Below are 12,294 nucleotides of genomic sequence, written 5' to 3'. Positions count from 1 at the left end.
GGCCTTTGGCTTGGAATCAGCCTGATCCTCTCCCCATCTTTCCTTTTCCTTCTGTGTTGGAACCCCTATTTGGGGACTTCCCTGGCTTTTTTTCTGGCCCACATAGGACCAGTCTGGATAGTTGGCCTTGGTGAAGATTTGACGTTTTGTCCCCCCCAAACAGTTTTTGATCTGGGCTTCCACTGAAATGAGGCTGCATTTTAAGTTGTATTTTAATCCTGTTTTTAAGTTGTATTTTAATCAATTGTTTTTATACCTGATGTTAGCCGCCCTGAGCCCAGTCTTGGCTGGGGAGGGCAGGGTATAAATAAATTTTGTTGTTATTATTACCCAGGTTCACCGAAGTCACCGGACTGTCCACAGCGAGACCAAATTCATCGAACTCATCGTAGTTAATGACCACCAGCTGGTGAGTGCTACCAAGAGGTGGGTCCAGGCCTGGGAAAAGAAGTTGGGATGAGTGTACTGTGTTGTGATTGCAGACCTCTTAGAATGGGTCATAGGCAAGGCAGCCCTAGAACACAGAAAGAAAAATAAGCCACCTTACCATAGGTACACCTGCCAGCGCTGCTTCTTTGAGCAAGTGGAGAAACAGTGCTTAAGCAGATCTCCTTTCCAGTCCCACTCTGTAACCTGATTACCCATCTCTTTTTTAAAAGGCATGGTCAGTTTGTCCTTTGTTGAGGTCTTTCTCCTCTACAAAGGCACTTACAATTCATTCCTGCAGGATCAGTGTTGAGCACCATATAACCCAGTGACTTTGCAAGCTAACGAAAATGAATCAACAGCTAGAGCAAATCAGAGCTTCACACAAGACCTTAATTCAACAAAAGGTTGCAGCTGGTTTTTCACCTGCGGTGCGAAGCTGGGTTTGCCACTGGTGTTCCAGACGGACATACTAGCAAGTGAGCTTTTTGTCAGCCTGGACAGCTGCCATCACTGTCAGGAGGGCACCGCCCCTCTGCACCAGCCATTTCTGCTTTTTGTTCACTCTCTTTTTCCAGGGAATCCATATTACGTCATCGCCAGTCCATTGCATTCCAGTGTTTTCAATATCGTCCTCCCACCTTTTTCAGGCCTGATTTGTATATTAAATGCAATTACACTGCCAACCTGTCTAGTATGAATTGACAAATTTTCCAGTGCTATTGTGCCTTTAATTAGCAGCTTCCTTGTGACAGCTTCTGTGCCTGCTGTTGCCTCCAGTTCAGTGCAGCAGTAACATCACAGATGAATAGCCTCTTGATCAGTCATTTCCTGTTCCTTCTTGGGGAGTGGTAAACTACTGATTGCCTCTCATTTAAATGAAGCGTTAGTGGTGGAGGAGGAAAACAGTTCTTTAAAGCATCCTACCCCAGCCAGATCAGGAACTGACTGATTAAGGGCATTAAGATTAAAGGCATCGGTAACACTGTGACTGTGCTGAACAGGAAGAGCAGAGGCTGCAATGTATTGGCTAAAGTATTGGAACTGGGACCTGCTCAGCTATAAATATTTGCATGAAAATGGTCAGGTTCAATCCCTGGTATCTCTAGATGGATCTAGGGGAGACTCCTGTCTGAAACCCTAAATAGCCACTGCAAGTCAATGAACTGAACTAGAAGATCCAAAAGTCTGTGTCGCTATAAGGTGCCGCCTTGTGCTTCAGAGCACATCTGGTGATCAGGACTCATTTCTGATTAAACACCAGGATTTGGCCACTAGGGCAATCATTGCCAAATAATGCAGTGGTTGATTGCAGAAGAGCAATGATTCAGCAGCACACAAAGGCCTTAGTGTGGAAGTAATCTAGACCTTTGCTTGTGGCTTCTTTTATACATTGAAGGAAACTGATATTCCCACCACCAGAAAGCAAGCGTTGAATAGAAGGAGAAGCCACACATCCACACCTGACCGCCCATGGCTGCTCCAGGTTCAGGGACTTCTAGCATGGGGTGATGTCCCTTAAACCCTTTTTCTTATGTTCTGTTTCAGTTTGAGCAGCTGCGTCGCTCCGTACTCCTTACCAGCAACTTTGCGAAGTCTGTGGTGAACCTTGCTGATGTGGTGAGTACAAGGGTACATTGCAACTCTGTCCAAAAAGGACCCGTAATGTTCACTTCCCACTCCCCAAAAGATGAGAATTGTCAAGGCAGGAGATACTCTGCCCCATGGGAAAGGATTCTATAGGGTCCTGCCAAGCATAGGAGCTACTCCCCATGCCATGATGACCCAAAGGAAAATGAGGATATGAAGTATCAAGGAGGGAATGTGTTTTGCTTTAGCTTTGATTTGGCATTGGGGTTGTTTGTATAGCCCACAAAGGCTTCTTTATGCCTGGGGAGGATGCCACAGGTATATGATGGCTGAGCTCCATTTCCCTTGAAGCAGGACCTCTGATTTTCTATTTCTGGTGCCCAGATCTATAAGGAGCAGTTGAACACAAGGATTGTGTTGGTTGCCATGGAGACATGGGCATCAGGGGACAAGATCCAGGTAGATGAAGATTCCCTGGAGACACTGAGCGAATTCATGAAGTACCGCCAAGATGCTCTTTCTGAGAACAGTGATGCTGTACATCTCTTCTCGTGAGTTTTGAATGGGAACCTGACTACCTTGAAAGAGGGTTGCCAGCTTTTCACTTGTCCTAGCTACTGTAGCTCTGCTTTTGATGCTAGGCTGATGGTAAGCTGAACGTTATTCATGTGTTCAAAGAACCCACGTGGGCACGAAACCTTGAACATCCCTGTCCTATCCTCCCATAACAGAAAAGTCCAAAGAGGGAATCTTTAGGTATTAGGATGAATGTGCTTAGAATTCTCTCCAGCTCCGATATTCACCCAAATGCACTCATCAAAGAAGGTTGGGGTGGAATTGTTGCGGGTGGTACTGCTTTGCATGTCTCCTCCACAATTTATACCCACAGGTGTTCTTTCAATACATGAATAAGGCTATTCACAAGTAACGATGCTGATCTTCATGTAATGAAAAAGTTCACTTGCTGATTTCTGACCATTACACTTTTATACAGGCACAAGTTCAGGTCAGGCTGGTCTGTGGCAGCTTTAAGTGGTAAACCTTCTGATAGCCTGGCAAATGGACTTTGCTGGTACTCTCCAGTGTTGTAGCCACTTCCACCTGCAAGTCACGCTGCGAGTTATGTTTCTTTCTAGAGATTTCCCAGATATCATTATTTGAGTTCTTGGCAGGTGAAGCAAAATGATACCTAGCAAGAAGTGAGATGCTAGAGCTCGCAAGCTCTGTAATTTAATTAGGATACATTTTGCAAGAGGTTGCTTATGAAATCAAACTAGAGCGGAGCTTTTCCCCCTAGCGTAATAGGCAAAAGAGCAGCTCTTAAATCAGTTAAAATTAGAATATATTGACAGACCATAACGAAACAAAACAAAACAGGGACAAACCTTCATTTCAGTCTTTGCAATCTAAAGTATGCCAGTGCAAATGGTATCTCCTTTTTAATGTGCATCTTGATAAAAAGCATGGGCTTATGGGTGCAGACTTTGGATTCTGGGTGCTAAATGTGCTCTGGGGTGGGAACTTTTGATTCAAGGGGAAGAGCAAGGGTGATGGTGGAGGTGTTCATACCTTGACCAGTATGGCTCTCCCCAGCTCTTCCTATATCCAGAGACCACGAGCCGACATATGTGATTGCCTCTTTTCCACTACAGCCCTGAATCCATATCATCATCATCATTTTTAATTTGTATACCGCCTTTCTATTTTACAATACTCAAGGCGGTTTACAAGCTGAAGAAACAAAAAATGTACATTTTGTAACAATCTAATGCAATACAAAAATGTGATAATAAAACATAACTTTAAAATAGGCAACCTCCATCAAAAAAGTAACATTCAACAATCATTAGAATACTATAAAATAATAATATCAACATATAAAAGTTAAACAGAAATCCATTCAACAGTTACAATAATTTCTAAACTATAATCAATAAAACAACGGCAAGCCACAGTACATAAAACAATACAATGCACATTGAGAAGCAGAGGTTAGAGCAAGGCAGGTGGAAGGAGGCCATGCCTGATGGAGTCTCTCCCCTCACAGTTCTTCCTCCAGGAACAGCTCCCTTATGAGGACTCCTAGGGCTGGAGGGTGGGGCAAGGCAGGTGGAAGGAGGCCTTGCCTGATGGAGTCTCTCCCCTCACAGTTCTTCTCCAGGCAACTGTTCTAGCTTGTAGTATGGGGATGAGGAGCCTGTGGCCTCTCCAGATCTCCTTGGATTCTAGCTCCCCCCACCAGCCTCTGCTAGCATGGCCAATGGTCAGAGATTATGGGAGCTGTAGTCCAACAAGATATAGAGTGCCACAGGGCAGCCAGCCCTGCTGCAGTAAGTGAATAAGAGGGAAGCACAAAAGTACTGGTCAAGGATACCATTTCCCTCTCCTGTACAGTGAACCCTCCTCTTCTCTTCTTCCTCCAGCGGACACACTTTCAGAAGCAGCCGCAGTGGTACGGCATACGTCGGAGGGATTTGCTCAGTCACTCGAGGTGGAGGTGTCAACGAGGTGAGCGGGGCAGATACTGGACCTGGAATTTATGGGATGTTGAAAGTGGGGAACTAAAGCTGCATGCTCCTCCAACTCTACCGCTCTCAGCTGCCCAAGATTTCTCCTAAAACTCCCCTCCAATTCTCTCCTGCTACCTCTGGAACTCCTTGAGCATCTCTATGATGTTACCTCTCTCTCTCGCTTTCAAAGCTTCTGTTTCTGGGAAGCCTTAGCCACAGAGATGAGGAAGCCAGGGCTCTCTAGGTGCTGTTGGGGCACCTAGTCCCAGTCAGCATGGCCTGTGGTCAGGGCTGGTGGGAGTTAGGAGTCCAGCAGCACCCAGAAGGTCACAGGTTCCCCATCCCCATTCCCCCACTCAGATAAAGACTAGATTTTTGTGCTTGCACTTGTTCACATTTATCTCTCATTTCTTTTTTTGACCTCTCATCTACATTTAGATTGGGGGGTCCTTGAGAAAGGGGTGTGTCTTGTTTGCTTACATTAGTCAGTAAAGCACTATAGACTGTTATGAGACTACATAAATAATTAGCATAGGAAAGATCACAAGCAGGTGCTGACTATGCCCTGTCCTACCATTGGGTAGAGTGAGACAGCCAATTCTGGGTGTAATGAAATGGCAGGAAATTGCTAACTTATTTGATTTAATTTATTTTTCCTGCCAGGGAAGGAGGAGAGGTGTTTGTGGGATTCTCTGCCTTGAGTACCAGAATAAGCACCTTGGCTGGCCTTGGGTACTGTGCACCTTGGCTTGGTGGAAGTGGGCTGCTCAGCTCTAGCTCAGTGTTTCTCAACCTGTGGGTCCCCAGATGCTGTTGGACTACAACTCCCATCATTCCTAGCCAGCATGACCAGTGGTGAGGGATGATAGGAGTTGTAGTCCAACAACATCTGGGGACCCACAGGTTGAGAACCGCTGTTATTGGGCTGGCTCTGGTGCTGATCTTCCCAGAGTTGAATGCCCAAGGGAGGCTAGTGACCTGGGCCACTTGAGCTTTAAACTGGCTACAATAGGGGCAGAGATAAACCTACTCAAAGCAGCGCTCCACAAGATGAGCCTTGGCTTCCTAACATGATGTCATCTTCTTCCTTCCCAAAGTATGGCAACGTGGGAGCAATGGCTGTAACATTAGCACAGACCCTGGGGCAAAACATTGGAATGATGTGGAACAAGCACCGTACCTCTGCAGGTAAGTAGCTGGGTGTTGGACTGAATGGAGAGATAGCCTGACCTGACCGTAAGCAGGACTCCACAGTGCGCAGTAGACCTCTAAGCATATTTAGACAGAAGTTACCGCATTTTTCGCTCTATAGGATGCACCCGACCATAGGATGCACCTTGTTTTAGAGGGGGAAAACAAGAAAAAAAATTCTCCCCCTCTCTACTCAGCGCCCCTTCAGCGAAGCGGCAGGAGAAACAGAGCCCCCTCCATTTCTCCTCCCGCTTCGCTGAAGGGGTGCTGCGCAGCTCTCCCTCTCTGCTGAAGCCAGGAGAGTCTTGCTCTTCCGGCTTCAGCAAAAGGAACCCAAAGCCTCTGGAGCGCAGCGGGAACTTGCGCTGCGCTCCGAAGGTTTTAGGCGGCTATCCCTGAAGCCTGGAGAGCGAGAGGGGTCAGTGCACACCGACTATCCCTGAAGCCTGGAGAGCGAGAGGGGTCAGTGCACACCGACTATCCCTGAAGCCTGGAGAGCAAGAGGGGTCAGTGCACTTACGCTAACCAGGTCTGGAGCGCCACAGGCTTTTTATTCCAACTAACCATCTAATGCCCCATCCCCTTCTTGAAGAGTGGAGAGCTTCAAGGGTAGCCCTCTGGTCTGAAGCATAGCACTCCATGGAATCTGAGTCTGTTCTCCCCTGGTGCTGAAAGCATCCTGTGCTTGGTACCGAGGAATTCAAGGCCCCAAGGAATCTGACTCCGGGATTGCTGTTTCTGGGGGTCCCAGTTTTGACGACTGTGACTTGTGGGCCTCATGACTGACAGGCTTCAGCTTAGTATCAGGGCCCCAGTGTGGGTTCAGCACCTCAGCAGCTTGCATCACGGGCCGCCCTGATGCAGCTGGTTCACCTTGCTCTTCTGCGTCAGAGTTTGGCTGCTGATCAGGGTTCAGATCATGACAGTAGGGAGCGATGACAGCCTCTGACGCATCTCTGAGAAGAGTGAAGATTGGAGGAAATTTAAAGACTATTTACAGAAATATTGCAAAATTAAGGAATGTTAGAATGATGTTGGATTGAAGTTAAGTGGTTTCTAGTGGTAATGGTTTAAAAGAATATGGAAAAACTGGATTTTTAATAGGTAAAAATTTAATGTTATAATATATTAAGATTAAACATCAGGATAATAAGGAGGGAAAGGAATTGCTGAACTAATAAATTGAACTGGAATACAAAAAAGGGAGGTATGAGGAGGTCCGGGAAACAAGTAAATGAAAGACAAGTGATGTAAAGATGGAATTATTTTTAATTGTTTTTTATTTCTTATTTTTCTTTTTTATTATGTAATATTGTGAAAACTTTAATAAATATTTATAAAATAAAAAAAGAGAAGAGTGAGGTTGCAAATATGTACACGCTCTGATTTCTGAACTGGAGACATACTCTTAAGGCAAGTCTGATCTCCGTAGCCGCTCTGGTGAGCTGCTCAAGAGCTGAGCTTGCTAGATCAAATGAAACTGCACCATTCTGCCACTTGTCTGAGGTGTTATGCAAACAAATCAGTTTGCACTGTGTGAAATAGCTCCGCTAAATATACATTTGGCCAATGGTTAGCTACTGGAGTAAAGGATCGGTCATCGAGCCTTGTTGGAGATTCTTAGTACAGGTTATACAGACAGAATTGCTGTTAATGGGATGTATTGTCCTAAGACAGAGGATGGGATAAGTGACACCTGGGGATAACCGTCCTAGGATTCTTTGATTAGAAGAGGGGTCACCAACCTAAGGCCCTTGGGCTGGAAGCAGCCCATGGAGGCCATTTTACCAGCCCACAGGCTGCCCCCAAACTGGACTGCCCGCTCCTGCACTGTGCTAAACCGGCGCAGCGCAGCATGGGGACTCGCTTCCGCGGTGCCGAAAATCGCATCTGTGCATGCGCAGATGCCAAAAATCGCATCTGCACAGATGCTGACACTGAAAATTGCATCTGCACAGACACAGATGCCGAAAATCACAGGTGCGCTTGCTTGCGCGTGTCGATCTGGCCCACGGAGGGATCTCCGCAGGACCGATCCAGCCCAGGCGAGATAAACCTTGCTGACCCCTGGATTAGAAGGTTCCATTTGAACGAATAGCTAGGGACTTTGGAGACACAAATTATAGGCAGAGAAAAGTCACAGAATATGCCCCTCCCAGTTCCTTAACAAGGCATCTCCTTCTTTTCTTATCACCCCATTTCTCTGCAGGCGACTGTCGCTGTCCTGACTCATGGCTGGGCTGTATTATGGAGGACACTGGGTGAGTGTGGGGAAGAGATGAGGCTCACCAAAGGGCGAAACTGTCGGAGGCGTGCTTCACTTTGCAGTCAGGAACAGCATCCTCATTAATGTGTGTCCATGGCTCTCTTCTCTAACCCACAGATTCTACCTGCCACGGAAGTTCTCACGCTGCAGCATTGATGAGTACAATAAATTCCTGGCTGATGGTGGGGGAAGCTGTCTCTTTAACAAGCCACTGAAGGTAAATCCAAAACACTCATCTGCTCACCTATAGCCTACAGCCAAAGAATCTTTCGAGAGAGTGCAACTCCATTCAGAACCGGCTGCCTTGCCACTTCCCGGACTCGATAACTTGGAACACATAAAACCTCCCATCTTGTCTGGATTCAGCTTCATTTTCTTTGGCCTCAGTCCAGCCCATTAATGCCTCCAGGCACCGGTCCAGCACCTGAACGGCCTCTTCCAAGTCAGATGGCATGGAAAGATAGAGCATATTGATGACACCTCATTCCAAAACTCCTGATGATATTTCTCAGCGGGTTTGTGAATATGTTAAAAAGCGCCGGGGACAGGAGGCAGCACTGTGGAATTCCTCAGGTTCTGGAATCATTAGAAAGCAGTATCCCTGGGCTCACACTTCCATGGCATTGGTTTGGTCCAGAAGGTGCTGTGGCCATCAAAAGCCATAGAGAAGTCAAGGGGAATGGACCTGGTTATCAATCAGAGCGACCAAGGCAGTGTCCATACAACTGACTTGAGAGCAGAGTGAAATAGGTCCAGACACTCGGCTTCCTCCAATAATAATAATAATAATAATAATTTATTATTTATACCCCGCCCATCTGGCTGAGTTTCCCCAGCCATTCTGGGTGTCCGGGCTGAACGATGGGGGTGGAGATGCTCCTTCAGGTATACAGGACCGAGGCCGTTTAGGGCTTTAAAGGTCAGCACCAACACTTTGAATTGTGCTCGGAAATGTACTGGGAGCCAATGCAGATCTCTCAGAACCGGTGTTATGTGGTCCCAGCGGCCACTCCCAGTCACCAGTCTAGCTGCCGCATTCTGGATTAATTGCAGTTTCCGGGTCACCTTCAAAGGTAGCCCCACGTAGAGTGCATTGTAGTAGTCCAAGCAGGAGATAACCAGAGCATGCACCACTCTGGTGAGACAGTCCACGGGCAGGTAGGGTCTTAGCCTGCGTACCAGGTGGAGTTGGTAGACAGCTGCCCTGGACACAGAATTAACCTGTGCCTCCATGGACAACTGTGAGTCCAAAATGTCTCCCAGGCTGCGCACCTGGTCCTTCAGAGGCACAGTTACCCCATTCAGGAACAGGGAATCCCCCACACCCGCCCGCCCCCTGTCCCCCAAAAACAGTACTTCTGTCTTGTCAGGATTCAACCTCAATCTGTTAGCCGCCATCCATCCTCCAACCGCCTCCAGGCACTCCACAGGACCTTCACTGGTTCTGATTTAAAGGAGAGGTAGAGCTGGGTGTCATCTGCATACTGATGAACACCCAGCCCAAACCCCCTGATGATCTATCCCAGCGGCTTCATACAGCATTGTCCAGCCACAATGTTAGGATGTGGCATAGGGTACATTCTATTGGTGTTGCGAGTGTATGATTTGGGGTGACCCTAAAATTATTTGTGGATGCATAGCTCAAGTTCTGTATTGAATTATACGTACGTTGGCAAAGTTTGGTGTGGAGGCAGCAGAGATGAGATGGACTTGCATAGAAGTGAAGCATTTGAGTCAGATATGGTGCTAGTGCACCTCAAGGACCACAGATTTCTAGTGAAGTGGGGGCCCAGAGCTGCTTATGGGGTGCACACTTCCACTCTCTTACTCATTTATGCTTATACTGGCAAGTACTCTTGTGGGCCTCACACTCTTTTGACTGTGTCTTGTGCAAAACTGCTACAACCAACTTGAAACACATTAGGCTACAATGGGGGTGGCCAACTTCCAAGAGACTGTGATCTACTCACAGAATTTAAAACTGGCAGTGATCTACCCCCATTTTTTAGGGGTTCAGGTCAAAGTTGTTCACCTTTTTTATGGAGGGGAAAAGCCCCATTTTTAGGGGGTTCGGGAGGCATATGTTGTTTAGCTTTGGGGGGGGCACAATGTTTTTACATTAAGGGTCAAAGAGAAACAGCAACTCACCAAAGGATTGCTGGGGGGAAAAACAGCCTCAGTTTGTAAACTCCGTCTTCCATTCTCCAACAATGGAGGGCGGGGAGAGGGGGTGGGGTTGGAAGGAGGCCAGCAATCGACCGCGATCGACCAAAACCTCGCAGGGATCAACCAGTAGATCGCGATGGACCTGTTGGACATCCCTGGGCTAGGGCATCTCTTTAGTAACATTATTTGGGGGAGGGGGGACTAAAGTGGCACAAGTGGAAAGGAGAGACAGCCATGTGCTAGGGGCTAGTTGCTTTCTCTCTCACACACACACATTTATCTGATGGTCAGAAGGGCATAAATTGGTCCTTTTTTATTTCTTCTCCTTGCTCCCTTCAAAAATCAATAGAAAGAAACCTGTTAATTCTTTTATAATGTTCAACCCGGCAGCATCACCGTAGACATAACTTCTTATGTTCATGAAATATTTGAAGATTGAATCCTGGCCATCTGCTGATGATACTTTTGGAAGGGCTTTCCTGGGCCGTGTTAAATTTTTAATTTGTAAACTAGATTGCTCCGTCATTGCAAGCAGCACAGTGTCAATGCAAGAAATCAGTGGTCAGCTAGGCTGCCACTTGGTGCAGCAGTGGAGAAATTTAGTTTATGGAAAGATAACTTAACAAAAAAATGCCGCTTCCATCTCTACTCTAAAAGCAAGCCTCCTCCATTCCCTCAAAATGGGGCCATGAAATGGGGGGAGGGTCAGTTTTGGCCTAGTGCAAAAAGGAAGTGGGGCGTAGAATATCAAGGTATACATGCAAAATGAGAAGATGGCTTGGAGGCCGCTAAAGATTTAATCTCATTTCTGCCCCCCCCCCCCGTTGTTACAGCTCCTTGATCCTCCTGAATGTGGTAATGGATTTGTAGAGGCAGGAGAAGAATGTGACTGTGGGTCTCTGGCGGTAAGTGTCAAGTGGGGCTGAAACTGCCATGTGGGTGGAGGTGGGGTGATGGGGGAATGGCATTGCTGGACTTGGGTCTCTTATTCAGTCCTGCCTTCTGCATGCTTATGAGCCCCTCATATTATTTCAGAAGGCTGGGGTATTTCAGGAACTTGGCGCAAGACACAATCCTTGGCATGGGAAGCTGACTGGGGCTCCAAAATATCTGGAGAGCACAGACTTGTGGAAGGTTATCTGCCATAGAGGGGGGACAGTAGATAGTGAGTGGGGACAGAAAGTAGTGGTAAGGTAAAGGTAAAGGGACCCCTGACCATTAGGTCCAGTTGCGGACGACTCTGGGGTTGCAGCGCTCATCTTGCTTTACTGGCCGAGGGAGCCAGCGTACAGCTTCTGGGTCATGTGGCCAGCATGACTAAGCCGCTTCTGGCGAACCAGAGTAGCGCACGGAAACACTGTTTACCTTCCCGCCGGAGTGGTACCTATTTATCTACTTGCACTTTGACGTGCTTTCAAACTGCTAGGTTGGTGCACCCGTGTCCCTGAAAGTAGTGGTAGAGGTTAGGAAAATAGACGAGGCAAAGGTGAACACACATAATGTCAGTGTTTATCTTGTGGGCCCCAGACCCTGAGGTTACTGTGCCTTTAAGGGCAAGAAATTGTACCTGGAAGATACTGCATCACTAAAGCACTGAGGTGGAGACTGGGACACATGGCAAAATTCTCCTTGGAGGAACCTGGCAGTCTCCAGTCTCAACACAAATGGCCCAGTTCAGAATTCAAGGCACTCATTGTTAGACAGGGTTTGTTCCAGCTCTGATCCAAAATTCCCAGCGAAGTTAACACCTGGCTATTCTCTCTCTCTCTCTGCTTTGCCCCCTTGAAGGAGTGCTCCAAAGGTGGGGGGAACTGCTGCAAGAAATGCACATTGACGCACGATGCTATGTGCAGTGATGGCTTGTGCTGCCGAGGGTGCAAGGTAAGTGGGTGAGATTGGCAGCAGTGGTGAGGCAGGGGGGGAGGTGTTCCCACGGGCATAAGCTCCACTCGGAGTCTAATTGGCACTAGTTTTAAGCGAGGCACCTTTTTAAGGAACTCTGCAGCAGATGAAAAATCAGCTGTGCCTGTGGGCGTGCTGCAAACTAGGCCAAAGCACAGTGGGCATTGCCCATGTGAGGCATGAATTTTTATTGCACAATTGTCTGTGGTTTTCTACAAAATAAATCCAAGCAGATAAGGCATC

General features: G+C 47.3%; 1 protein-coding gene across 7 annotated transcripts in view; it reads left to right on the top strand.

The window, feature by feature from the left end:
* ADAM11 (ADAM metallopeptidase domain 11) overlaps positions 1-12,294 on the top strand; it is a gene marked incomplete at its 3' end in the record, with an annotated part of 82,535 nt that overhangs the window by 46,579 nt on the left and 23,662 nt on the right. For all 7 annotated transcript variants that reach the window (XR_014001261.1, XM_081166284.1, XM_081166283.1 and 4 more), the window contains 9 exons: positions 335-409; positions 1,975-2,046; positions 2,401-2,567; positions 4,440-4,524; positions 5,624-5,714; positions 7,927-7,978; positions 8,101-8,200; positions 10,983-11,054; positions 11,938-12,030. Coding sequence is in view for 6 of the 7 variants with exons in the window: in XM_081166284.1 (XP_081022410.1) it covers positions 335-409; positions 1,975-2,046; positions 2,401-2,567; positions 4,440-4,524; positions 5,624-5,714; positions 7,927-7,978; positions 8,101-8,200; positions 10,983-11,054; positions 11,938-12,030 (807 nt within the window). The remainder of the gene's footprint in view (positions 1-334; positions 410-1,974; positions 2,047-2,400; positions 2,568-4,439; positions 4,525-5,623; positions 5,715-7,926; positions 7,979-8,100; positions 8,201-10,982; positions 11,055-11,937; positions 12,031-12,294) is intronic.

The sequence above is a fragment of the Podarcis bocagei genome, assembly GCF_964188305.1.
Source record: "Podarcis bocagei genome assembly, chromosome: 13".
Classification (NCBI taxonomy): domain Eukaryota; kingdom Metazoa; phylum Chordata; class Lepidosauria; order Squamata; family Lacertidae; genus Podarcis; species Podarcis bocagei.
The sequence above is the reverse complement of the archived record's forward strand: the minus strand, read 5'-3'. Positions and strand labels throughout refer to the sequence as shown.